The sequence below is a fragment of the Anopheles stephensi genome, chromosome 3 (genome assembly GCF_013141755.1).
Source record: "Anopheles stephensi strain Indian chromosome 3, UCI_ANSTEP_V1.0, whole genome shotgun sequence".
NCBI classification, from domain to species: domain Eukaryota; kingdom Metazoa; phylum Arthropoda; class Insecta; order Diptera; family Culicidae; genus Anopheles; species Anopheles stephensi.
This window is the reverse complement of record NC_050203.1, coordinates 293,845-319,183: the sequence shown is the minus strand read 5'-3', so window position 1 is coordinate 319,183 and position 25,339 is coordinate 293,845. Positions and strand designations below refer to the sequence as shown.

Below are 25,339 nucleotides of genomic sequence, written 5' to 3'. Positions count from 1 at the left end.
AGTGATATTAATCGTCCGTTATAAACGTCTTACCATTTCTAACATCTTCGCTCAGCGATAAACCTTCGATTGCAGTTTCTTCACTATTTTGGGTAAAGCTAGCTGATCTCCAAACGCAAGGTCATCCAATGAAAAATCTTTAAAAACTGTCTATTTATCTACTAGTACATCCGGCAACAAACAAAGGCAAAGGGTCAATTAAGTGTCTTCACACGAAAAGACCAGTGCCGATGAGAACAAAACTTCCTCTTCTGCGTTGGCACTACAACCTCTAGAGGTCTCGCGGCCTGCCATTTCTGGCATTCTATGACTTAATTTTACCTGAAGCAGAGTAGTCAGCTCTGCTTTGCGGGGAGGCGGTCCGGATGGGATTTGAACCCCGGTCCTGTCGTGTGAAGACTGGCGCCACTGTCGCCTCTGCCATCGGACCGCGACCGAGAACGAAACAATGTTGTGAAATTCATCGTACATAAGGTCATGAACGCAATCAGATGCATGAATCATACATATTTGGGATAAACAAATCATGTCTACCCATCCTCAATTGGATTATGTTGCCAGAGAGCACATTATCAAACCGTTTATGTTCGTTTATTTAAATTTCCATTTTACGATAACGAATATCATCATTACCTTCAACAGAGAAGTTGATGTTTTCGAAAACATCATAGGGAAAATAATCCGTATTTATGAAAACCCGTCCTTTGTTTGAAAAAAAAATGTTCCAATAGTTTGACCTTCCCAACCCACCCCCGATGCACTAGGTGACGAAATTCTACCCTGCCGCGTCCACAGTACACTCTCCAACGTCGATTTGTCGTTCCGACAGACAATGATTAATAAATTAACCACCTCTCTGATTGACCTTCTCTTAAAGCGATAGTCACGTCGGTTAATAACCATCACACCGGAAATTCCCCGTTTGCCTAATTTTCCCATTAAACCGTACACCGAGGGTGTATGTAATCAGGATCACGGTTGCGTTCTGCACGGGGGCGCATTTATCAATCCATCATCAAGCGATGCGTATAGTGTGGTTTAGGGAAAATGAGCACACATTCGCGTTGCAATGTGCTTCTCCATTCAAACCAGACTCATCCGCACGGAATGACGTCAATGCGATGCCTGATTTGACGCAACCAAAAGCCTTCCGCAGCAGTGGATTTGGCGAAGGCACCGCCTAGCGCCCTTATTCTTTGGTGCCAACCGTGAGCCACGCCAATTTCGCCGTCCTACGGGTCCCATCCATCTATTGTCCCAAGTTTTGCGAACCGAGTCATGAGTTCTCGCGTGGCATTATTTTGTCTTACGCCTCTTTTTGGTGGTTTACAGGCGAGCGCAATGTGATGCAACCAACCAATGTTCCAACCAATTAACCGCACAATTAGTTGTAGAACATTTTTCCCAGCACGCCACGCTCTAATATACTAATCGCAAACAAAGCCTTCACCACATTCAGCTGCGCACTACTGGCCGAACTAAAAACTTAATTTAAAACTACGCATCACACTCCACCGAAAACAGCGCATGGGAGTCTCTGAAAACTCTGGTAGAATGATTTGGTAAATTTTCGGACGTGAGCAAATTTATCGACGTTTGATTGGGTTTCAAATTGCTGATACCGAAACGAATGATGCCGAACAGCATTCTAGCAACTCATTTCCCTTTTCGGTGGGATTCCCTGCAACATGAAACTACCGCTCAGAACCGTCAGACAGTGATGGGAAGAAAAGAAGAGCAGTTTTACTAATTTCTTCTGGTAAAATAAATAGCAGCCGTTGCGCTGATTCCATCACGTCGGAAGGAAGCAATCCATCATTCTGCGTTCAGCTCGACGGCAATGGCAATGGCTGCTTGGCCTTCGGGAGCCTCTCAAGGGCAGAGGAAATCAAACTGCCACACCACATCGGCGAGGCTATTTCGTTCTGGGCGTATAATAAACAAAGTTTAAAATTCATTCTGAAATCCCTACTCTAGATACTTGCTACCGGTGATATTTGTGCGATGCTATTTTTCATAAAGCCACAAGCACATACTATTAACGGAGGCTTAAAAAAGAAACTTACCTTTAACATCAGGCCGATGATCCGAAACGATGATTTCTTAGTGCTAACGACTTATAAACCTACGATGTAAAGAAAGCAACAAATAATCATTAAGAGAATCAAATACAAATATCACACACACACACACAGAACAGAGAGAAAAAGGACAAGAAGCACAAGGAATCACGTACCGGACCGACACAGCAGGATAGAGATAGACTTGTTTCCTTTATTTCAAAACCGTTAGAAGTTATTGCGATAATTACACTAAGTTCTGATATCCACCGATCTGCCCGCTACGATGTGGTTAGTTATCAGTTACTCACCGCAGCGCGTCACGGTGTTGGGCCACCTTCGGCCCTTGCAGCCACTCAGCCACGTTGCAGTCGATCGTAGCTGCTGTTTATACTATGCTTATTTGATAGCACGCTTGAAAAACCGAAAAATAAGATCGTGCACTAATAGTATGAATTAATCACATTGATCCACATCTGCTGATCATCGCGTCGCTAGTGGGGGATTTTTCCTTTGCCTATATACTCAGTACACTCGCCTTGCAGCGATCTTTAGCGGCTTATGCGCGCTACAGCCATAGCGCTCTCTACATAAATATTTGTCTCTAGGATTCTTTGTGATCCGTCGTTTATGCTACGTGTGTTTGTGTGTGATTCTTTACAGTTCCTTTTTTCCGTACAATCCGCTTGCATTGCCTTTTTGCTATTGTTTAGTTGCGTTCACGAAAATACAATGTGGATGAACCGTAAGCGAACATCGCATCGCTTCTATCTTTAAACTTGTACAACGAGATAAATTTCAACAACAAACGATCCAATTAGTCCTCTAAGATTTTATGTCCGCTTTTTTTATCCTACTTGCTGCTTCTCGCCTTTTCGTTTTTACTATACTTTTACTCGAATTAATACGCATCACACGCTCTAGGGGTCGGCAGAAACTAACTATTGGTGTAGAATCGCGCTTGAAGGTGTGGCCCCTTCGGACTGATAACGAACGAATAGAAGCGGAAGGATACAATTAACGTGACGTATGAAGCTTCTTCCTGCGTTTTGCGTACCATCGATCGTACTTGTGATCTGTTCTGTAAAATTGTCGCCTCTTTCGCGACGGACTAAATGCTTCGGAAGTGTTTTACATGATACGATGAATTCAATAAATAGCAATAAAAAACGAAATTAAATCGATAGGAAAATGTAGCCAAGTGCCACATCTGACTAAAAATGGTTAGTTTTAACAACGACGAAACATTTAGCAGTGAAAGTAGGATGGATTTGACTGTACCGGAGATCCAACCAGCACCCCGAACATAGTCGACGCACATTCTCGGTACAAGTACAACGTGACTGAAAAACCCTCCACCACATATAGGGGAACCTCACGGGATGCGCATGTTTCTCAATGCTGGTTTGGTTATAGGGGAGAAGAATACAGTGGGTAAAGGATGTGTTACCTAGCAAAATACTATGAGCCGTTGTAGTCGGAATGATCCGGTGGTGGCTCTCCGCCATTCTCGTCCTTCGCCTTTGCAGCCTGCCCCGTGCGTTCCCGTTCATAATCGACAAAATCGTCGAAGAGGCTTGGCCACGCTTCCGTATCGTCGTAGTTTTCGATATCACAGGTTTCCACAAAGTTCAAAAACATGTTCCAGGTGTCCTTCGGGACGCCCCGGATGTTCTGCGGCTGTTCGAGAAAGTCCAACCAGCGCTGCAGAATGTCCGGCGTGTGGACGGTAAACACTAGCCGCCACAAACTGATCGCCATGTCGAGGGACAGTATCCGGTGGCCGGGCTCGAGCCCGAACCGAAACGTAAACCGATACAGTGACTTGAAGTCTTCGGTGCCATCCGTTCGCAGACGTTCCACTATCTGCTGCAACCGGGTTCGTATGTCCTCGATGCTGGCCGCATTCATGCGTTGTAGGCCCTGGATGAATTCGGCTTTCGTAAACTGACACATCTGACTCGCGTCTAAACGCCACGCGAGTACGAGAATCGCAAAATCGTCCGGCTTGTAGCCGAGATCACCACACAATCGCTCGATGCCTTCCGATAGTATGGCGTCTTCCTGTGTATCCTTGTAGCTTTCGAACAATTTGTTCAGATCGTTATCGGAGAGCAGTACTTGTGGACCGCCCATACCGCCGCAAAGCTCCTTGCTTCCCGTTCCGTTATTGTTCATGTTTTCTGTCATTAAACCACCTGTCGACCCGATCATTCCGCCAACTCCGCCGATCGTCCCGCTACCTGGCAGCGCGGATGAAATATTGCCGTTCAGGATTCCGCCGCCTGTAGGTTTTTTAAAGCTTCCTCCGGTACGTTTGTCTCCATGGCCCAAATGATGCCCGGCCACACTCACGGGCAGGAGATCGTCTGTTTCTACAAAGAGTAGTCATCGATTAATCCATTGACGACGGTTCTAAAACCAACGACTACTGTGTTGCGTACTTACCATGACCGATTACGTCCATCTCGGTGTATGACAGGGCGGAATCTTGGGTCGTTCCGCCGACATTGATAGGAATACCAGCTGCAGTGGAAACATTGGCGTTTGGCGGCGTACGAAAGCATGTCAAGCAGCTGCCCATGGTTGTATTTTAATGTAGTTATTGTTCATAAGCGATCCCCGAACTATTGCTTTCGAAGGGATCCGATTATCGTAGTGCGCAAGCTGACTGTCGACAACAATAACAACTACACACAATTCTATCTAACCGTTGCTATAATTTTAACACGGGTTTCGTCAACTCCAATCCAGCAGAAAACGCATTGATCATACCGGAAAAGTTTGATGCTTCCGATAAGGACACATCTTCTCGCTCACTATCTGTGCCGTGCCACACTGCAACTTATGGCACCTTGCTCTGGTTCGGGGGACCGGCCGTAGGTAAACAATTGCAATTGCTTCACAGTTTTCTTTCTATCTGGGGTTTGGCACAGTGTTGCTGTAGTTTGTGTTTTCTTCCGTTGCATTTAACCACTCACAGAGCACGGTAAAAGTGGTGCAACTCTGCAATAGCACGGTCCACTTCAGCCACAACAAGATACAACAGGTTCAAACAGGAATTGTATGGGATGAAGTCCTGTTGTTGAACGGTGCCAGCACGCCACTCCCAATGCAACACTTTGTCCAATTGGTTGCACCACTATGTTAGGCAATGTTTGCAGAAGACTACGGATCCATTTTGCACAGTGTAAACGTGTTTTCCGACGCTTTCTGCATTTCTTTTCACATCCGCAAAACCAGATCGTTTCGTATGCTTTGTTGCTTCTTGTTCTTTGTATTTGTTGCTGGTTGTCAGTTTGTATTTTTGACAGCAGTAGTTGACAGTGGCCAGGTTCGTCCATCGTGGCTTGTTTATTGGGGCGGCCATATTGAATAGTGGTTTGCCCTCATTGAAATGGATGAAAAAATTCAAATATCTGTGAATAACATTCAAAGCAGATTGAAATGCGTTTTCATGCACATTTTGCTTACCGTAACCACTTTTCTCGGATGATTTATAAAATTGTTCAATGGTTTTAAACATCCTCGAGCATAAACCACTTGTATTGTTTATTACACTGTAAAGATTCTTTTATTTACAATGCTTTCTCTTGTATGCGCTCCATGCGTGTTTATTCCTCTTTTTGTAGTGTTTGTATATTAAATTTATTTTCTCTTATTTTTCACCATCCGTCTGTCGTTCGTCTGTTTCTTTTACTATATGAGACGAAGATTCCCCATCGTCGCTTCTTTTGCCCATGCTGCCGCCGTAGCTGTATTCAAAATGTGAGTGAGTTTTGCTTTTAGTTTGGTTATGCTTCGCTGAATATAGATTTCACTGTGCATGTTTGGCTACGTATGTCTGGCGAAATCGGATTTGTTTTAGCTTTCTGTTAAACCCAAATGCAGAGTTCTGTTCTATTTGATTCCGTTTCAGCAATAATTTCCCATTGTATTTGCAATTTTGTTGGTTTCAAATCAAAACACTGTTGTTTTTCACGATCAATCAACCAATCAATTGAAGTCTGTTTAGTATGATTGTGTGAAAAAGAATGAATTTTTAATCGATCACTGTGGGTCGGAATGTCTAACTGTTGCTCTCCTATTAATAAATGCTTTTGTGGTTGCCTGGACTTGGGAGTCCAGCTTCAAGTCATCCGATAAATGTTGGTAGTGATTGTATCAAGCTGAGATGATTTCGTTCGATGATTTCAAGAAAGCCAGACTGGGATCATCGCATATCAAAGCGTTGCGTGTGTTGGGACGTTCACGAGGAAGAGAGTAAAAAACAGGAAGCAAAAACATTTTAAAGGAACGGAGCAAACGCGCAACACGGTGTCCATCACCAATGGCACAAAATTAAAGTGTTAGAAAGAGTGTAAAATAATTTGAACGCTATTGATTAAATATGTTTGATTTTAGTAAGCTCTTAAATAATAAAGATACATAAAATAGTGGAAGAGTAGGCTAGCTTAAGCGTTTCATAAAATAAATCCCAGTATCTAACTGCCCATGCTATTTGTCTACTATTTTATCTCAGATTCCCACGCCGTATATCGTTCTTCAGTCAAAAATCGGTCGAAGAGCAATGCGATGCGATTATACGCGGCATTGACCCCACAAACTTCTAAAAACCAACCAAATTTAGGCCTTGCATGCGATGCAACTTAGATCCGTACTTCAATTCGCCTTAAAGCACTTGAAAACTGGTACTGAATAGATTATGAATCTCACATCATATCTTCGATGTATCATCAATTTTAAACGCGAGTCCATACGCTGGCGCCAACACTGGGATTGTCCTTTAGAATAGGATCAGCGTTTGCAAATCTCTCAGAACAGGAAGGACCGGGCAGATCAACTATCAAAAAAGTAATCTCAGAATCGGAAACAAATCCCAAATAAAACCATTGCCATCGCCCTTTAATTTGTGTCGAATTTGTTTTAAGCATGAGGTGGATGATTTCATACGGGGTTCAAAAACCAAACAGAAAGATTTATATGAGTTACAGTTGTAATGCTCCTCAATCCTCAGCCTCCCAAATAAATGTCGTATCGTATGATTATTAGAATGTTACAATGAGACATTACATCGTTTACTCCCTTTTCTCCCTTTTCCGTCGAATCGTGGTTTCTGTTTTTCACAAACAAAGTGTTTTATGCCTATTGACCTTTTTGTCCCCGAAGCTTGTTGTCCATTTCTCACTAGGTATTTGCCAGAGATCGTCCACTAACTGATTCATTTACAGAGCTCTGTGTAGATTCGCTTTGTATTATTATTGATCTGCTTCAGTTAGTTTGCTTATCGAATTGATATAATAACCGTCGGGCATCAGGTGAATCTGTCTGATAAGCCATTTGCATTTGCCACAGACGCATATCGCGCACATTTCTTCGTTTAACTATCCTATGTTTCAAAGGATATCTATTGATGTGGTCCAGAGATCTCGATACACGCAAGATGATGATATTTCGGTACAGAGACAGGTGACGAGTTTCGCATGCGACTTTGCCTGCCCCTTTCACTGATGGTTAGCCAATATCCATTACAGTAGCCTTTTGTAAACCGTTTTTCGGCACGAGGTTTGTTCAACAGCGGGATGTTAAGTTAAACACAACGCCTCCAATAAACACAGTAACGTGTAAAGCGTTAGAAATCGTCCGGCTTGAATGGGTCTCTTGATTTAATGCAAGTTTCAAAAATGCACGGGGCCAATACGCTTTGTTGTCGTGTATGAAACGGTTCCAGCGGACAGGTTTTTTGCCCTTTCCCAATAAAGCCAAGTTTCTTTAAAATCTGGAAAATCTAAAACAAAAAACCCAATGCCAGATATTGTCGAAAAGTACAGTTTCTTTTGACAACGACCTCTTGTCCTCTTCAACGAAAGCCTCAACAGTATATGCTTACTTATGGCAATTATGTACGAGTATGGAGCCTATGTTACGTGTTGGGGATATATTTTCAGCGCTACGGTCGCAACTAGATGGATTGGTCTCCTTGCATGTTTTCAAGCTAGAGCTTTGTTTTGTCACATCGTGTGCCGCTAACAAAACCCAGCCGTCCTTTCCTTCTCAGTTCCAACCTCCACTCCATCACATACACATGCGTTACCTTAGGGATTATTATTAGTACAATTTATGTGTTTTGATTGAATTGAAGCGCTCGGAAACGTAGGGCGATGAAACACAGGATGTGTATAAAAATCAACATTGTAAATTATCGTAGTTGTGGGGCATAGTTTGCCCAATTTCCATCTGCATTCGCTGCCTTTCGCCGCCAATTGTTTCTTATTCCTTCTGTTTTATATATACTTTCACAACAAAGTATTGCCATTACATTCCAGTCCACCGTGGCCGGCAGAGCATGTTCTTTAGCTTATGGGTTTGCTTTGTTTAATTGTTTACAGTTCTGTTCTGCCACTCGTCTACTCGAATGGAACCAAAAACCATATTCGTTAATCATCAATAACGGTGCCTACTGTTGTTGGCTGTGTATTCGACCATTTTCCACCCTGTTCCCTTCTCCATGTCACTCGTCCTCAACATACATATGCACAGTGAGACACACAAAGAGAAGTTCAATTAATTATCCTTATCGAGGCGTGCGCGCGCACATACACACACACACATACACCAAGGGTACGTACGAATTTACGAGAAAGCTTATGTGGCGCGCACTTCCTTCCTCCGTTAGTCAGACGACTGTGGGATGTGATTTGCTAATCTAACCATGATGCCGGCAACCTTTTCGGTAGCAACGGTATCCGCTCCTTGCGCTCCGCTCATCCTCTGTTGCACTTATTATTTTTATAAATATGTAACATCTATCCTTTCTTACAAACTACAGAGTTCTTAGCCTTCAATCTGCCTTCTTGATTGATGTGTGTGTGTGTGTGTTTGGATTTTTTGTGTTGCAACGTCGTTCGCCTCATGCTGCTTGCTTATATATGAATTATATATCATTTTCAGGTTTGTTTTATCCGAAATTTCGATTATATGCTTATCGAACGATACCCAAGATAGCCCCATTCTAGGTTTACACTTCATATACTCGGTTATAACTGGCAAAACAAGGACAGTGATTTAATTTGAAGCAAAAGGAAAGGGTACAACAGTAGACCACATTCAGGAAAACAAAAATCCTGCCAACCCAAAGACAGACTCAGTCCAACGTAAAACTTCATACAATCCCACAAAATCTAGCTCCACATTTTGCGATGCAAGCTGCCAATGTTTGCTATAGCTGCTGGTCATAAATAGATACCTTGCGCCAAGTTGTACAATCCGGAGCAACCAAATGCCATTCTGTACGCACAACACAATACACAACCCCCATAATATCTACGATCAACGATTACTTATTCGAGAAAGTGTATCTCCAGCTCAACACGCCCCACAAAATTAAAACTTAGGTCAATGTATTAAAATGAAATTTGCATAAGCCCCGATGATGCACGCGCGCCTCGCACAAACCTACACAGCAAGGGAAATTGGAGCAGAACTACAAGCTAGCAGAATGGATCAACCACTCCGATTTTGATCAAAATGCTTCCCATGATGAAATCATTTCTTAGAATAACGAATAAAACCCTACCATTGCGGGTCCTGTCGCGCGGAGGATGGACCCGGTTACCGAAAATTAAATGAATTCCTAGAGCAGTGCTTGTAGGTTTGTGCGTTTGCGCTTCTATGCATCACACTCATTCAATCAATCCCTTTTGCTTGTTTCCCTCGTATGCGGCGGGGGTCGATCTTCGCAACGATTCTTTTGTGTTCGATGCACTTCTATCCTCCCCTAATAGTAGCTTCAGTGTGCTTACGTACTCCTGCGGCAGCATGCACGCATGCACCCCTTCGCTCTGCTTTTCATTTTCGTTCGTTTCGCTCTTTCCTAATTCTAGGTGTATGTTTTTGTTTTCTCGCACTGTACGGCAATTTTTAAGCCTTCCTCTTGTTCTGCGTTTCAATTCGCATGCACCATTGGCTTGCGCAGTAGTGTTTGTTGTGGATGATACTGCGGTAGAGAAGGGATAGCTCTTTTAAAAATCACCGTCACTCGAGTCTATCGAGTAATCTCAGGCGTAGAATTCCCTGTTGTTCGCGTTCTTGGCGTAGGTGTTGGCCGTTGGTGATCGCTTCGGTTCATCCAGCGCATACGAGCCTTCGTCCTTTTTTCTCATCCGGTAAACGATAAACATTACCACCAGTATTGCGCACAACAAACCGACGACAGCCCCTCCGATCACAGCTAAACGCAAACCAGAACCAGAATATTCATTGGGCGGATTAGTAAAGGACACACTTTCGAACCACACACACGCTGCTCACACTTACCTGCCAAAATGCCCGGCTGCGCAAAGAAGCTGGCCGTTCGGTCATCGTTCTTGGCATTCATTATCAAAACGCCACTGCCCGCACCGTACTGAGTGTTATCGTGATGATTGACGCTTCCTTCTGTGGGTGTGATGTGATGCCGGGGCAGTCCAGCGAGATCGAGGTCGTTCTCCCCGGTTTCAATGATGTCCCCGCCTCGTGAGTACACTCCGCCCGATGATGAGGATCCCGACGAGGACGAAGAGGATGAGGATTTGCTATTATCCTTGCCAATGGGCACTGTAGCAAGGAAGCAAGTAAGAAACAAAGCTCACAGCATTAATGGCACTCGAAGAAAAGCACACGGTTACGGCCAGAAACATGTGATGTCAAAACACACTACACTTTAACAGCTCAAAATAGCTAGCTTGAACTAAATGCTTAAAAAAACAAACTCAAACTCAAACCAAACGTGTTCTTTGGAGGCGATGCCTTGTAAGCGCACGTGAACATCATTATGAAGGAGTGAAACAAACTGTAAAACAAAAACATAAACACATTTACCGAATGATATACTTCTGCATCGCTCGTCACCCGGAAAACGATGGCGAGAGCGATCGCATTATGAATGAAAATGAACAAGGCATATGAAGATGAAGTGAGGGCACATGAAGATGACCATGATTGGCAAATGGACATGAAATCTGAATTGATTACGTGAAAAAGGCACCAATTTACAAGGAAAGGGTTATCAACAGGATTAAATGAAAATGCACAAAATGTCGATGGAGTAAAAGTGGACACAGTTTCATCATGCTGCAAAAAGTGCGTTGGATGAAGGGGAGAGCACAGATACTTTAGTAATTTTAAGAATTAAAAACATGTGAGCAATACTGAGCAGGAAAAACAACCGATAATTCATGCAGAACAGTTAGAATGTGAAAAAGGTAAAGGTAAAAAGTAAAAATATCTTAAGATGGGTTCAACAAACGAACAAACAACGTTTTTACAGGTAGACAGAAACCGGACCATATAAATGTCAATCAGAAAAGACAGACGGTAAATAGTCAGTATGGGTTGAAGTATAGGGGGGAAGGCGTAATTGGGGGTGTAACAAATCAAAACAAACATACAGGATGCCTAGTTTCGCGTATTGACCAAAACGACCCCACCGGGGGATGGCAAATGTATCTCGAGTGGCTAATAAGGGTATTGTTGCTCATTGGAAAAGGCACATTCGATTGTTTTATGTTTTGCATGTTCCACAGTGATCTTCCACCAGTGGTGTTAGCTTTGTTTCGCTCTACTTTGGAGGAGTTTGATGATGTTTGTTTTTTCTCTGCTTCATTTGATTTATATTCTGTGTTTTTCGATGAAACAGATTCTATCGCTGCACACGTAGCACTACCGTCGCCGCAGCGAAACGAACCACAGTGAACAGTTCACCGCACTACAGCGAGGACGAGGCCACCAGTGCAGCGATCAACATGTTTGTACGGGACATAATTTGGGAATAAATTATAATAGAAATAAAGCCATGCAAACAAAACTGACTATCTTCGTCGTCGGTGGTCGATGGATCAACGGTGGGTAGGTTGGTGTCTGTGTAGAGATCATTATCATCATGATCACCTGAACCTGGCAGGTTATCGCTGCCACCGCGCAGTATGTTTAGATTGCCGCCCGATGACGACGAGGACGGTAGCGACGATCGACTCGAGGTGGAATCTTCATCATCGTCTCCGAAACCAGAGCCGGATGCTTCGTCGTCCTCTTTCTCTAGATCGTCACGCACCTGCAAAGATGCCGATGAAGGTGTTTGTTAGAAAGTTCTGCCCGCCTTCAACACTCCCGTTCCGATGGTCTTACTTCTCCGCGGCTGCCAGAACCTTCCAGACCTTCGTCATCGATGTAGATATCATTTTGGTTCGATGGTGCTGCACCGAAGGACGAACTACTGTCGAGATTGAGGTTCCGATTATTAGAGTTCTGCAATAATACCAATCCAAAAGAAAATAATTTAGTTTTTTTTTTGCAGCAGCGAAAGGGCGGGTAATAGCATTCGTTGCCCTAGCACCTAGTGCCAAAAACTCAACTCCGAACTCTATTTCGCCACTCGGTTCGCTGGTTAGACTGCTGCTACAAATGAAGGTGAGACATCGTTCCGTCGGGACTACCTTTGCGCGGCTGATGATGACGTCTTTGGTCGGAGTGTCCTAGTTTACGGTATATCCCTTTTTCCCCTTTCCTCGAATTTTCTTTACTCTTTCCGCACTCTCACTTGTCTCTTTTCGAACGACGTCAACTTGGTTATTTCAATCACAACGCCACCTTCCTCAACTCCAAATTCGATCTCTCTCTCTCTCTCTCTCTCTCTCTCTCTCTTTCTCTCTCTCTTTCTCCCTCTCTCTCTCTCTGTTTCTCCTTCAGCCAGGCGGATAACATCCCGTAAACATTATTATCGATTTTCGGTGCGTTACTTCGGTTACGCTAAATTGCATAACTCTGATAACGCACACACTGCCCAATGCCGTACGCGACAGAAAGGAAGAGAGTAGCTTTTGGTTCGGTGCGAAGAAACAAGAGAGCAGCTTTCATTCCTTTCATCATCCTGTAAGCACTACAGCGGTTCAGGGAAAATGGGCAAGCGTCGTGACGGGCAAACCCTCCTGAAACACACACTCACGCGTCATCAGCATCGTTAGTTAAGGGCTTCGAGAGACCGAAAGGCCGAAAGGGACCCTAATTAAATTACCAATATACCACACCTTTCTTTTCTATGCATACGGGGCATTGTATAAGCGAACGGTGCTAAGCGCGGCCGAACTTTACACATTTTAGGTAATGTCCAACAGCTTGCCACGTTGTCGAATGACTTATCCACATTCCGACCTGCGTTCGTGATGGACATATATTGCATTGTCATTTATCTCGCTTTTCTTGGAACCATTACTTGAATTCGTGTGCGAATTGCAAGGATCCACAGACCTTGAAATCAACCTTCGGCAAACAGTTCGGTCAATCGCAAACACTAGGACTTGGGTCTTTTCGGAGGCGACCGGGCTTGACTGACCGTAATGCCGAATTTCCCTTCGAACAAAACCAGGGACATTGCAAATTTTAACTTTCCAATAACGTCCTGCAAATGTCAACATGCCTTCCTGCTGGGCACCACGGTCTACAAGACAGACAAACCCTAACGCAGCACCCGCCACGTTGCACAGGAAGAACATTGATTTGCACACAAATACATCCCTCTTGCAGGAGGTGGGAAGGAGGTGGGTAAACGCCAGGCAAGGCGCATAAATAACGAATGAACTTAATGACCGCTTTCCACTGTTCCATGTTCCTTTTTTAACGCTGCGTGAATCTTTTCCATCGACCTTCTTCAAAACCTTCTATTGCCTTCCCGGAAGGATAAATAAAATGGCACAAAAATTCACATTTTCCTACACATCCACACTTTGCCAACGAAACTATATGCAGTACGGGTGGTACAACGGACAAACAGAAAAAAAATCAACAATGAATTACAGCCGATGTTCCGTGCGATTAATACCTTGAGAGTAGGCAGGTCCTTTTAGGACGCATACAGCACTATGACAAGGAATACACACTGCTACACGGCACGAACGATACGAACAAAATGCACTGCGGTAGTTATTCGCTGTCTGCACAGACTACTATGGAACTCTGCACAGAGGCGCTCAAAACATATCTCATGATCTCATGATGTGGCCAGTCAGCAGCAGCAGCAGCAGCAGCAGTCCCAAAAACAGACACGAGAGAAGCCGATAGACAAGAGTACACACACGCACACACCTCTCGCAAAGGAAATCTCATAAATGCACGGTGCTTTGCTCATCATGCTGGACCAGATGGGAGCTTTCGAGAACATTAAAGCCCATGCCTTTTTGTTCTAGATTCGACTTGCTCACTTTCCATGAATTCTATCTTCGGAGCGCTTCTCGCACTCACCGGAAACTCTATTTTCCGTAGTTGATTCTCTCCACTGTTCATCTACCATGGCGATGAGCATAACAATGTCTCTCTGCTTACGAGAATTTCCAACAAAAAACACCCTTGCCCTAGCAACTACACAACTTGCTTTTCGCGTATCATCCCTTAGGGACTGGGTGTTTTCTTTGCAAAGTTGCCAAAGCTCACAACGTCCCGAACGCTGCGATAAACAACCGTGCCGAATGATGTACATGCGCGAGAACGGTTGATTTCGCTGGTGAGAATAGAAACGAAGTAAATTCTCCATCTTCGGCAGACTCCATCCCGCTTAAGAGAAACAAGCTACATGGAAGCATTATCCACAGCCTCCAACAAATGTTAGACGAGAAAGCAGCGCCATGAGCTTCTGGGACATTTCATCTCACAAACATCTCATGGCTCACCATACTTTCATCGAGCTACAGACGGTTACTAGTGGGAAGCTTTCAAGTCCAAAGCTTCTTCACATCGCTTGCAATCCGACGTTTGTGGCATGCGGATATTCCGAGCTTTTCCAAAATGGTCCAATATTAGATATCCAATTGATAAAACAATCAATATTTATAAACTTTTTTGTTCTTTTTTTAACACATCTCGGAATATGGGACACATCTGAAAGATGTTGTTCAAGATAATAAATGTCTTCGCCATCTTACTACAACCATCGACCGAAAAGCGAGAGATCGCAGATTCTAATTAATTCCAAACGTCGCCTGAAAGCTCAGAAACTCCTTAGACCAGAATGCTTATCATCGTCAAAAATCTTCAATTACAAGCGAAACAAACGATGCACATAAAAATGTGAAGCTGAGAAGCACCGATGGACTGGACTGAAACTGTCCCGAATCCGATACGATAACAAGGAAGAGACAGAATGGAAATTTGACATTAAAAAACATGAGAAATAAATAAGCCAACATAACGTACTTGCACGGCTTAGATGGCAGGCAGTGATAACTGCAAGGAAGAAGCACTTAGCCGGATCCACGAAGAAGTACTTCCAAAGTGCTGAGCAAACTTGGAGTGCCGCAAAGCGCATCCTTCGTTTGAGTGACAGTGTGTTGTGGTGCTGGAGGCGTTAGATAGATTGCAACGAAGATTATTGTATTTTTCCCTACCGTTAGCCTCTACCGCGTTGGTTCATTATTTTGCTGTTTTGCTACCTTCCTAGTCCCGAGGTGGCACCGAACTAAAGGGCCGGCCTATATCACCGAGATAATCGGATCAGTGTTAACGATCTTGCAAAACCAAAACAGCAAAAAAGGAAACCCCACCTCACATGTCAAAGAGCGCTTTAGCTTTAATGAAGGACACCTTATTTAAAAAGGTAATCAGTGGTAAAATAGACATCAAACGATTTGCTAAACTGGCATACATTGCAATCATTTACATCTCATACATTCAATCGCACCAAACAACGCGGTTATACTATTGATGCATCGAAGGAAATTGTGTTTCAAATTACAACGGCATGTTTGGCAGGTTTGGCATATTCAGCATTAGGAATGCCGGACGAATCGAACAATTTGTGTATTAGCATGCATCTATCTTTCGCTGGTGTAAGTGTATAAGTACAAGCTGCCAAGGTATTGCACGCCACGGGCCGGTAGAATTCAGCTGTGACAGAGCAACCTATTCTGCATAAAGTATCATGAATAATTCGACTCTGAAATGACCACATGACCACATTTTATTCATAAGGATCGCGGTGCCCAGACTAGAAAGCATAACGCGATCTGGAGATGCTGTACTGATGCAATAATGTCTGTCTTATCATGTGTCTTTGTTTCTCTCCACTTCACTTTCACTCTTTCACACTTTCACAGAGCATACGATCGTTAATCGAAGAATGGCAATTAAGCTAACCTATGATAGCTATGATAGCTATGTCTATCGATTGAACGTGTATAACTCTAAATGTTTTATAATTATTTAAACATAAATTTCAAGCATCAATGTGCGTAGGTAATAGTCCCTCATAAAATCATTCACTCATCTACCATATAATATAAGAAATATGCTCACGTAATTCCAATCCAACCATCGCAACCACCTTTCAGACCACGCCAGTATATTGACCAAACGCGATGGTGCACATTTCTGCTGTGTAAGACTTGCACGAGACAGGGGGATGCGCCAAAGGAGAGGTGCAAAAATCTGACCACATCTCGCATCGATGTCATCTCCTTTGCCCACACCGCCCAGCCCTACCACCATCATGGCAAGCCGCTGTTTAAACTATTGTTTTCACGATTTTGCTCCATTTTACGAGCCCGACAATCGGGAACACGAACGATACAACCAACGTACCGGACACAAAACGCCCGGCAGTGTCGGTGGCTGCAGTAGGGACCAAAAGACAGCGCGCTGCTGGATTCAAATTGGATGGATGCATTTTGGAGTTTCGAGTCCATTCTAGGATTTGAATTCAGTGCAGTTTATGTTTGCGGTTATGGTCGCGTGTGCGCGCTGAGTCGAGACAAACGCTGGCCGGCTCGAGGAGCAACTGCAGGGCACACACGGGCTGGGATTACAAAATATGACCAACACAAACACATTATTCACTGCGTGCTCCGTGTGTCCCTCCTGCTTCTCCCGTGTTCGGACATTCCAAATTGCACAATTCGTTAGCTGCATCAAGCGCCTATTGCAGATCGTTCATGTGTCGAATAAATTGAGTGCATGCACGGCCAAGCAACACTAAGAAAAGGATGCACGTTGAACGACGCTAGAAGCTAAAAATCAAGCAAAGTGTGTGACAGATGGAGGCCATTGTCGTTATTTTCTCATCCAACATGTCCAACCAAACCAAAACCAGCCCAGCCACACAGGGAAAAGGACGCAAAAAGTAGCACATAGAGCAAGGGAACAACATTCTTTTTATAACAGTTGCGTGTTCTTTTTCGTTTTTGTTTTGCCGTGTAATTAGGGCCTACAAAGCACGGTCGTCCGCATAGGTTGCTTTGTCACAATTATTTCAAAGGATTTTTAAACTGCTAAGATGCGCGTAACCGCGTAGCGGAATGCAACGCAGCTGCGATCACGAAGAGCGTAATATAGTGCGACAAATATCTCGCACAAATCATCACGATGCTACTCATAAGCTGTGAACTGAACTGATTCATAGCTATTAAAATTGCAGCAGGACCGTGGTCACAAAAGGCCCATATAACACGTCTTAAGATACGCAGAGAGTGTAATAGAGAAATAAATGGTTGTGTACTCGATTTAGCGTCAATATAGTTGGACGAACAAACCCAGCAATGCGCCGTCCATCCATGGATATCGGACCGAGAGGCTTGTTCAAGTGTTTCAACAAGCACCGTTCTTACGTGATCTCTAATTTAGCGTTTCATTCGTCACAAACGAAACAAATCAATGGCCACGCATATCGCGGCTGAGCCGAAACATCGCAATTTGTGGCTATTCTAGTCATGACAAACGAGCATAGCAGCGAGTTGCTGTGTTCATTCGACAAATGCCTGTGATATGAGACTGACGTGAAGGAATCTTAAATTTATCCATCAATTCCCCGGCCTTAGCGAGCGCTCAGCGGGCGAACTGGGACGACCGAGTTTGCCTTCGGTGAAGTTGCCAGTTCGTAGTTCATCAGCCGCAGATGTTTACCTTAAATCCTGTACCGAATCCCAACATTCCGATCCAATTTCGTGTTTTTCGACCGCTTTTGCTTTCATTCTGGACGAGACGTATTTCGGGGTGGGGGGAGAGTTTTTTCGTTTTTTAATGCGGCCGATAAATTTAAGAGCGGCCGAACGTGCCTGGGCATTAGACAGAACGCAATAACTCGATAACTGTTTGTGCTGTCTTACGCACGCACGCACGGAGGCACAGTTTTGAAATTTTTAGTCCACAATTTTCATCTCGCTGTTTTGTATGAATCAAAATTGATTGAAAAATAATCGGTTGAGATTTGCTATTGTGTCAACAACATAATTCGACTGTGCTACTAATCGCAGTCCGGTGCATCCGGAAGACATTATTCGTCATGTTGTGCATTTATTTTCTGCGAAAAGAAAATCAGACAAAACACACATTTTTTCTTATGTGCACTAGTATGCCGTACCAATCCCAACATTCCCTTGTTTGGGCCGTCACAAATTCCGTATAAAATTACGCAAAAAAATCGAACAAGCAAAACTGTGGACGCTTTTTTGTAGCTGATAAGACATGTTGTTTGATAACGTCCTGAGTAAAGCGCGGGCAAATTTCCCACAACTGCAAATAAAAACACCACCCAGCCAAACAAACAGGCACGCGTGATAAGATTGTGCATTGATGAAGCGTCCACCACCGCGCAATCGTCAAGAAATCTTTAAATGATTTCGATGAGATTACGCGCAGCCGGTGCGATACGGCGGCAGAGAGAGCTTTGGCTAATTTTTAATTGCCAATACAAATTCAAGTTCGTACTCGATTACTGAGCCGTTCTGATAACACCGTAGCGGCGGTGCTTGCTGTGCTGACAAAATCTACATCACATTCCCAATGCATGATGTGTGACTGGCAGCGATCTCATCATCGAGCGGAAAAGCGTTTACAATCGATGTCTCCAGTGGCACGATGATGGATGCAAATCGAAACGATGCCAACATAATTGTCCTGTTTCTCGCAAGCAGCGGGCTTGTACGGGGCGGTGTAGCGCTTACCAACTATGACATTCGCATAAATCAGCTGTGGCACCCAGAACACCACGTACTTCCCAGTTCCCGTGGAGTTTGCAATTTATCAATTAGCACCCGGATCGGGAGCATGGACATGGTAGTCATTGGTTCGAGGGTCTTTTTCCAGATCGATACGGCCGGGCGGGATTTCGGCGTATCTGCACTGCGGAGGTGTGGTATGCGGTCGGATGTGTTCGTTGCCCCAAGGTCCCTTCCGTTTGATCGGTGCTGCTTGAAACGTACCAAGCGCTTCCACGAACCGGTCTCGAAGAAAGACATCATTTGCTGAAGGAATGTTTGCTCGTTCGAGCATCGTCTTGGTCGTTATCGGGCGGAAGATACACCAAAACACAAGACACTCTTCACTTCCGTTGCCAGAGAATCTGCCATCCTTTGGGTCGCTTCCTTACGAAAACGGAGTAAACGGCAGATTGGACAACGGTAGCGCTTCGAGATGGCGGCCTGGGCCGACCAAGGACCACGAAACGGATATTTAATTCCAGCACGATCTTTCATCTTCCACCTAGCACAAACGTTCGCTTATAAACAGCTCGCCTTAGGCCTACCGATACTACAAAAAGTCCTTTTCTACAAAACCTTTTCTGCTTCTACGCTCCTTTGCCTTTCCTTTCCCGTGTGCATCCTGCGTGTCAGCACAGGATTAAATTCAATATTATCTTCGCTTTAAACATTTGCATCGAATGCGAATCTTCCGATCCCCTTGTATCCTTTTTGATGTCCATCTCCGGGCGAGCGAACCCATGCTTCCTGCTTAATGCGTTCATAAATTTGTACATTAGGAAAAAAGAAACGCCCGCGAAGCAGGAGAAAACAAAATATTCAAGGTCTCGGGCCAAAACTCTGGCAGGGGCTGCGCACATCATGATCAAAGAAGCAAAACGAGACCCGAATCTTAAGCTTGTATACCTGGGAAGTGCCTCAACAGCGCCACCGCCAATCAAAGCGATATGAAGTGTGTGAGCGCGCGTGGGTGATGTGGCCACAGTTGTGCTTGTACGCCTTTCTACTCCGAGCAGGCATCAGGCAGGCAGCGTCGAGCATATCAGAGGTTCAACGCTAGCGTTAGCTAAATGGGACCGATGGGGATGAATCATTAGACGCTCACGCACACACATTCTCTAAGCCGCCTCTAACACGAAGGAAATGCTGTAAAAGAGCAAAGGTAAAACGCTTCGGCAATGTTACATTCGTCGCAATCAGGCGTCCGTGCACCGCACCTTGAACACTGATGATCCACTATTTACGTTCGCCGCCCGGAGGATGTCCGCGGAGTGGCAAAAACTGGGTCTAAAAAATGGACAACAGGCTTGGAAGACGTTATCGAGTCAAAAACGAAAGAAAAAAAAAACAAACCCAGTCGCCTACGTAAATTGACAAAGACTCGGGGCCCGGATCGGATCTCCCTTCTGTGAACCGGTCCCAAGCCGCCGCCGAGTAGGCTGATTTTGTTTCATCAACAACTTTCCGTTCCAATACTGCATCGCAGTTGCCCCCGGGTGTTGCTGCGGTAGCGATGTTGTAACACCTGGTACTTTAGTACCATACCCATAGCACTACCAGCACCGAGAAGCACAGCAACTTTGAACAGCGCCATCTTACTACCTCATTGTCAAACTAAACACCACCGGGTGTGTTTTCTTATCCTGCCTGGAATTCCGAGCGTAGGGAAAGAAAAACTTGCCATCTCTGCCCCCATTGCGACAAGAACAGGAAGAAAATGTAATTACTACGACGAGCCCTTACTTTCAATCACTTGACGGGGAAAAAGGGTATAAGTGAAAGAAGCTCACTAAACCAGCAGCAAAACCGATCTCAATCCCGCTGTCCAATAAAAAGGTCGCTTCAAACGCACATAACACAGCCGTTTCTACATCTTCTATCGCGAATGCCAGGGTTTTCAGCTTGGCAAGAAAATAATATATTCAAAGAGTGGGGAAAGGCCAACGACAATGCAGACATTCCAGCAAATCCATACGCTTTTCGTCATGGCTCGACATAAGGGCTTTCGCCCGCCTAACGAACATCGATCCTGACTTGAGTAAAATGTGAATGGCGGAGGGAGGGGTTAGAGTTCTTTCGTGGATTAACTGATATGTAGAATACCTTTTCTCCCATGTATATGAGAGACTGATTGATGCGTGAAACCGATTATACGAATGAAATAAGTGGCAGCAACATTTACCAACTAATCATCGATAGTTATGATAAAAATGTTCATAGAAGTCCTTCTTAGTCGTTTGTTTTAATAATTTTTGATTTTGTCGTGATGTGAATTCCTTCACACGAACAGTGACAAATCTTATCTGCCTCAGTTTTTAACCAAATCTTTAGCATCATTGCGAACGGATGCTACACTTATGATGCTCGATTCTTCAAGTATTCAAACAGATCGAATTTCGAATAATGGTGTGGGACAGGTGTTTTGTCCAAGAAACTTCGTTTTTCCCCGTCCAGAGTCGTAAGACATGCAAATACGCAAACAGCCTTACTCATTAGCATACAGGTGTATTCGTCAAGTATGCCCGTTCCGTTGTTTTGTCAAAAATCAACCGCCATCAGCTTGGTCCTTGATCAACCCGGGCGGACGTTTTCCCACTCTTACCGATCAGCATAACAAGTCCATTAAAAAATGGCGCTGGTATTTCTCACCTCTCAAAACGTGTTTTCGCGCGGAGGTGTACGGCACAAGAAACACACAATCCAAATGCTGTGTCGTGCCCGGCCAGCCTATCATTCATCCGTTTGATCGTTGGGTCACCCACCGTCAACACCCAACGTTCTACCCATAATCATCAACATCATCGTCAACAGCAGCAGCAATTACTACTGAACAGAGACATGCAGCCTACTACAATCTGAAAGCATTAATCGGTCGGTTCCAAAACAACTAACACCAACAACACACTCACACGTGCAAGTAGCAATCGCTCGGGTGCGCCATCTGGTGGAATTTTGGCCACACTCCTCCGCAGTCCCGTTCTTCTGCAGTGCTCTTGGCCGGGGTGAGTTTTCCGATGCGTGTTCTCTATTGTTGCTACGGCGCGAGTCGTGCAGGGTTGAGGCTGGTGTCGTTCTTGATTATGCACTGCGGCCATCGTTTGCGGTTCTCGACCATGCCTACACACACATGCCCTCCCACGGTTCCGAACCGAAGCGCTTACACCAATACACCCTTCGTCACGGAAATGTACGTCGCGTACTCAGTTCATTCATTCATTCTTTCCAACCAGGCGCTGGATCTTAGCGTTTTCTTACATACTTTTCCAGCTCGCTTTCTCTCTCACTCTCTCGCTCTTTCGTCGTCGAATAATTGTCCCTCTTTCTCTTCCGGTACCAAATGAAACGGAAATGAAAATCCTTCTGGGCTCTTGGGGATTTCTTCTAGCAGGTCTGTCTACTACCAGGCAACTGGTACCTGACAGCAGCTTCGTTTCGGCGAGGACCCTTTATGGCCGATGTCGAATGTCGCGAAGCTGCTACAACAGCAGCAGCGGAAACAGCTACAGGGACCATAAAATCAATATAGATACACAACATCCCACATCACACACACGCACGCAAACACTACAACGATGCGTGTTCTCTTGCGGTCGCATACAAACGCACCATATACGCATTACAAAAATCTCGCTCTCTTTCGATTGCACAGGCCGACCCACACGGCTCTCTTCTCCCTTCCGCTCACATACCCAGAGGCTCTTCTATTTTACGTTCCGACAACAGCCCACACCTTCCCTAGCGCAAAAGGAAAGCACCCGCACAACTACAGACGCACGCCAGAGCGCTGTCTGTATTCCAGGCCCAGTCTCAGCCATTTGCTCTCTGCACATCCCGTTCTACCTCGCTCACGCCAAAGGGAAGCCCTTTTCCACGGAATTTTCCCATTTCGTTCGCTCCTTTGCCTTATTCCCTTTACATCGCGTATCGCTTCTCGTCCAGAGGTGGAACGAATGCTTCGGGTATGCAGGCCAGAAAAAGGTTTGTGGAGACAGGTGTGTGTGTGTGTGTGTGTATATATGCATTGAACGACTTGTCGGCTTTACAGATCGGATCAAACGGTGGGGCGTTGCGGGATGAAGCGAGATCGTTGGACTGATCATAAACTTGGAAACAGCGTGAGCAGTGAGAATAACGTCGAACGAGCATCTCATCAAACCACGGCCAACCGAGACGAGGAAGGCGACACATCCAAAGGGTCTGTGACTGGCGGGACGAATTCGTGGAAATAAAACAACATCGGATGAGCTGGCTGGCGTGTGCGTACATACAAACACACATAAAAACACAGTAGCACCGGGATCATCATCATCTGCCGAGCTGCAAGCCGACCGTTTCTTGCCCTTCACTACTCTATTGTCGGTCACCTCTCGCTTGATCCGATTCGTTCCATACTTTCCAACCAATTCCGGACGGCTTCGAGGGGCGTGAGTGCGAGAAAGGTTCTGCAATTTGTCGTCAGACGGAGAGGGCGATGTTTTGGACGAACCGCAGCAGCATCACAGCTATGCTACCAGTTTGTTGTTTCGTTTTGCACGGAAGGAATCGCTAAAATGGACAATAATAGTACCTGATCGTTTTCGGCTGCAGCCGCAAACGTCCACGGGAGCGCGACTAGGAACACCATCAGCAGAAAGGTAGCCACCTTTGACGCAGCGGCCAGTTTCCGCCGGTTGCCACCGTGCCTGCCGCCGACGTCTTTGATGTTGAGCATAGCGAGTGACATGTTTCAATGATTGATTCAGACTCAGATCGGACACTACGCCACTTCACGGTGGGAGAGGAAGCGAATAGAGGAGTTACGGGCGCTTTTACACTACACACCACGCACTAGCTCTTTTTTGGACGGTTTGTTTTACTTTTTTATCTATACGATTTTATGCCTTGCGACCTGCGCTTACACACGACAGATTTCCACTAACACTCGCACACACACACATGTATGGTATAAATATGGACACTTGGGCACACAATGGGCACAGCACGGAGAACGGTGGTCGGAAATGTTGAAATTGGCGATAGAAAATCCTTTACCACAAGACAACACTAAAATACAAGACTGCGTGCACCGACTCACAATACGCACTCACACACACACAATCACGGCGACACAGGAAGGCTCTTTCCTTGAGGATCAAGGATGTGGGGATAGACCCACACGCACGCTTGCACACACTCTTTGCTACGTACACAACGCCACGGGAAGAGCGAAAACGATGCACTTGGTCGCCTTTTCCACCAATTTCAACCTTTCCCGACGGATGTGCGTCGCTGGCGGTTCCGATAGCCTGACCGAACACTTCAATTTTCTTCGCAATCCTAGCAGCCGATAATGCAGTTGCTGTGGTTGCCGTGTGGACTATGCACAGTGCTGCCGTTGTGCACGTTTCGCTGCGAGCTGGGTAACGATTTTACACCACAATAGCTTTCCAGCGTAATCGAACTTGAGCGACGGTGAACATCAACGCACATTCCTGGCGTAAAACCACGACAACGACGACGACATCCGGACGAACAGCAACGCACTAACAAAAAAACACACGCATACACCTACTTATCGCACGTACATACACTCTCTTGCTCTCTCTCTCTCTCTCTCTCTCTTTCTCTGGTGAGCGAGCGCTGCCGCGACAAACTCGCTTTTTTAGCTGCTTGCTTTCTACAATTGCACACCACAAACAGGACAATTATTACTGTAACGAATCGGGTGCATAATCAATCAGCAAATGTAACAACAACACACCGTTTTAGCGATTGCAAACTGCGTAAGTCTTGCGTCAATCTGCCCTTTTCCACGGCTCTTGGCTTTTTGCTGGCTTTCAGTGTCGCGACAGCTCGTTTGCACAGCTCAACTTCACACAAGGTATGATCTGTCAGACGTCTGACACTGCCCCAAGAAGCATTTCCCTAACGTCTGATACAAAGACAACTGAAACCCGCAACCAAGGTGAGTACTGAAGAGGTGTCCCAAAAACGGAGGATAAAGGGAGTGGATTAATTTAGAATTGCGGAGCAAAATGTGGAATCAACCCATTTAGTTTGATCAATTTTACTTAAAAAAGCGGAAATGATCATCTTTCCGCTAAAGCCATTCACAAAGCCATTTTTATGGCACCTGTTCTATGCTCACTTTAAAGGACAGACGACCGAGCAAAACGTCTAAAAGCGGAGAATTCCTAGTTCTTGAATTCCCATTGCTTTAAGATCGAATATTGATTTTTGTTCAAGTACGATGCATAAATAAAACGCTTTTGAAATTAATTTTGAAAGAAAAATCCACAATTG

General features: G+C 44.9%; 2 protein-coding genes across 8 annotated transcripts; both read right to left on the bottom strand.

Annotated features, from left to right (window-relative positions):
• Positions 1–2,254: 2,254 nt before the first annotated feature.
• On the bottom strand, positions 2,255–5,410 carry LOC118508880 (DCN1-like protein 3). Its single transcript, XM_036048693.1, has 2 exons — positions 4,509–5,410; positions 2,255–4,435 (listed from the first exon to the last, which is right to left on the bottom strand). Exons 1-2 carry the CDS (start codon positions 4,642–4,644, stop codon positions 3,522–3,524), a joined length of 1,050 nt encoding a protein of 349 aa, XP_035904586.1. The 5' UTR covers positions 4,645–5,410; the 3' UTR covers positions 2,255–3,521.
• Positions 5,411–5,587: 177 nt separating this feature from the next.
• On the bottom strand, positions 5,588–24,931 carry LOC118508883 (syndecan). 7 transcript variants are annotated; one of them, XM_036048701.1, is made up of 5 exons: positions 23,625–24,931; positions 12,225–12,344; positions 11,988–12,150; positions 10,377–10,655; positions 5,588–10,290 (listed from the first exon to the last, which is right to left on the bottom strand). In XM_036048701.1, the coding sequence occupies exons 1-5, from the start codon at positions 23,778–23,780 to the stop codon at positions 10,118–10,120; spliced, it is 891 nt and encodes a 296-aa protein (XP_035904594.1). In that variant the 5' UTR covers positions 23,781–24,931; the 3' UTR covers positions 5,588–10,117. The 7 variants fall into 7 exon arrangements, with proteins under 7 accessions (XP_035904594.1, XP_035904592.1, XP_035904591.1 ...); XM_036048699.1 differs by having other exon boundaries at positions 11,910–12,150; positions 23,625–24,930; XM_036048698.1 differs by lacking the exon at positions 23,625–24,931 and adding an exon at positions 21,967–22,268 and having other exon boundaries at positions 11,910–12,150.
• Positions 24,932–25,339: the final 408 nt, after the last annotated feature.

Excerpts from the sequence above, each read along its gene's own strand:
- LOC118508880 (XM_036048693.1), bottom strand. The coding sequence starts at position 4,644 with ATGGGCAGCTGCTTGACATGCTTTCGTACGCCGCCAAACGCCAATGTT. Across the intron at positions 4,436-4,508 it reads GATGGACGTAATCGGTCATG|AAACAGACGATCTCCTGCCC; the intron begins GTAAGTACGCAA and ends TACTCTTTGTAG.
- LOC118508883 (XM_036048698.1), bottom strand. The coding sequence starts at position 22,152 with ATGGCCGCAGTGCATAATCAAGAACGACACCAGCCTCAACCCTGCACG. Across the intron at positions 12,345-21,966 it reads AGCGATTGCTACTTGCACGT|AACTCTAATAATCGGAACCT; the intron begins GTGAGTGTGTTG and ends GTATTATTGCAG. Across the intron at positions 12,151-12,224 it reads GTTCTGGCAGCCGCGGAGAA|GTGCGTGACGATCTAGAGAA; the intron begins GTAAGACCATCG and ends GCATCTTTGCAG.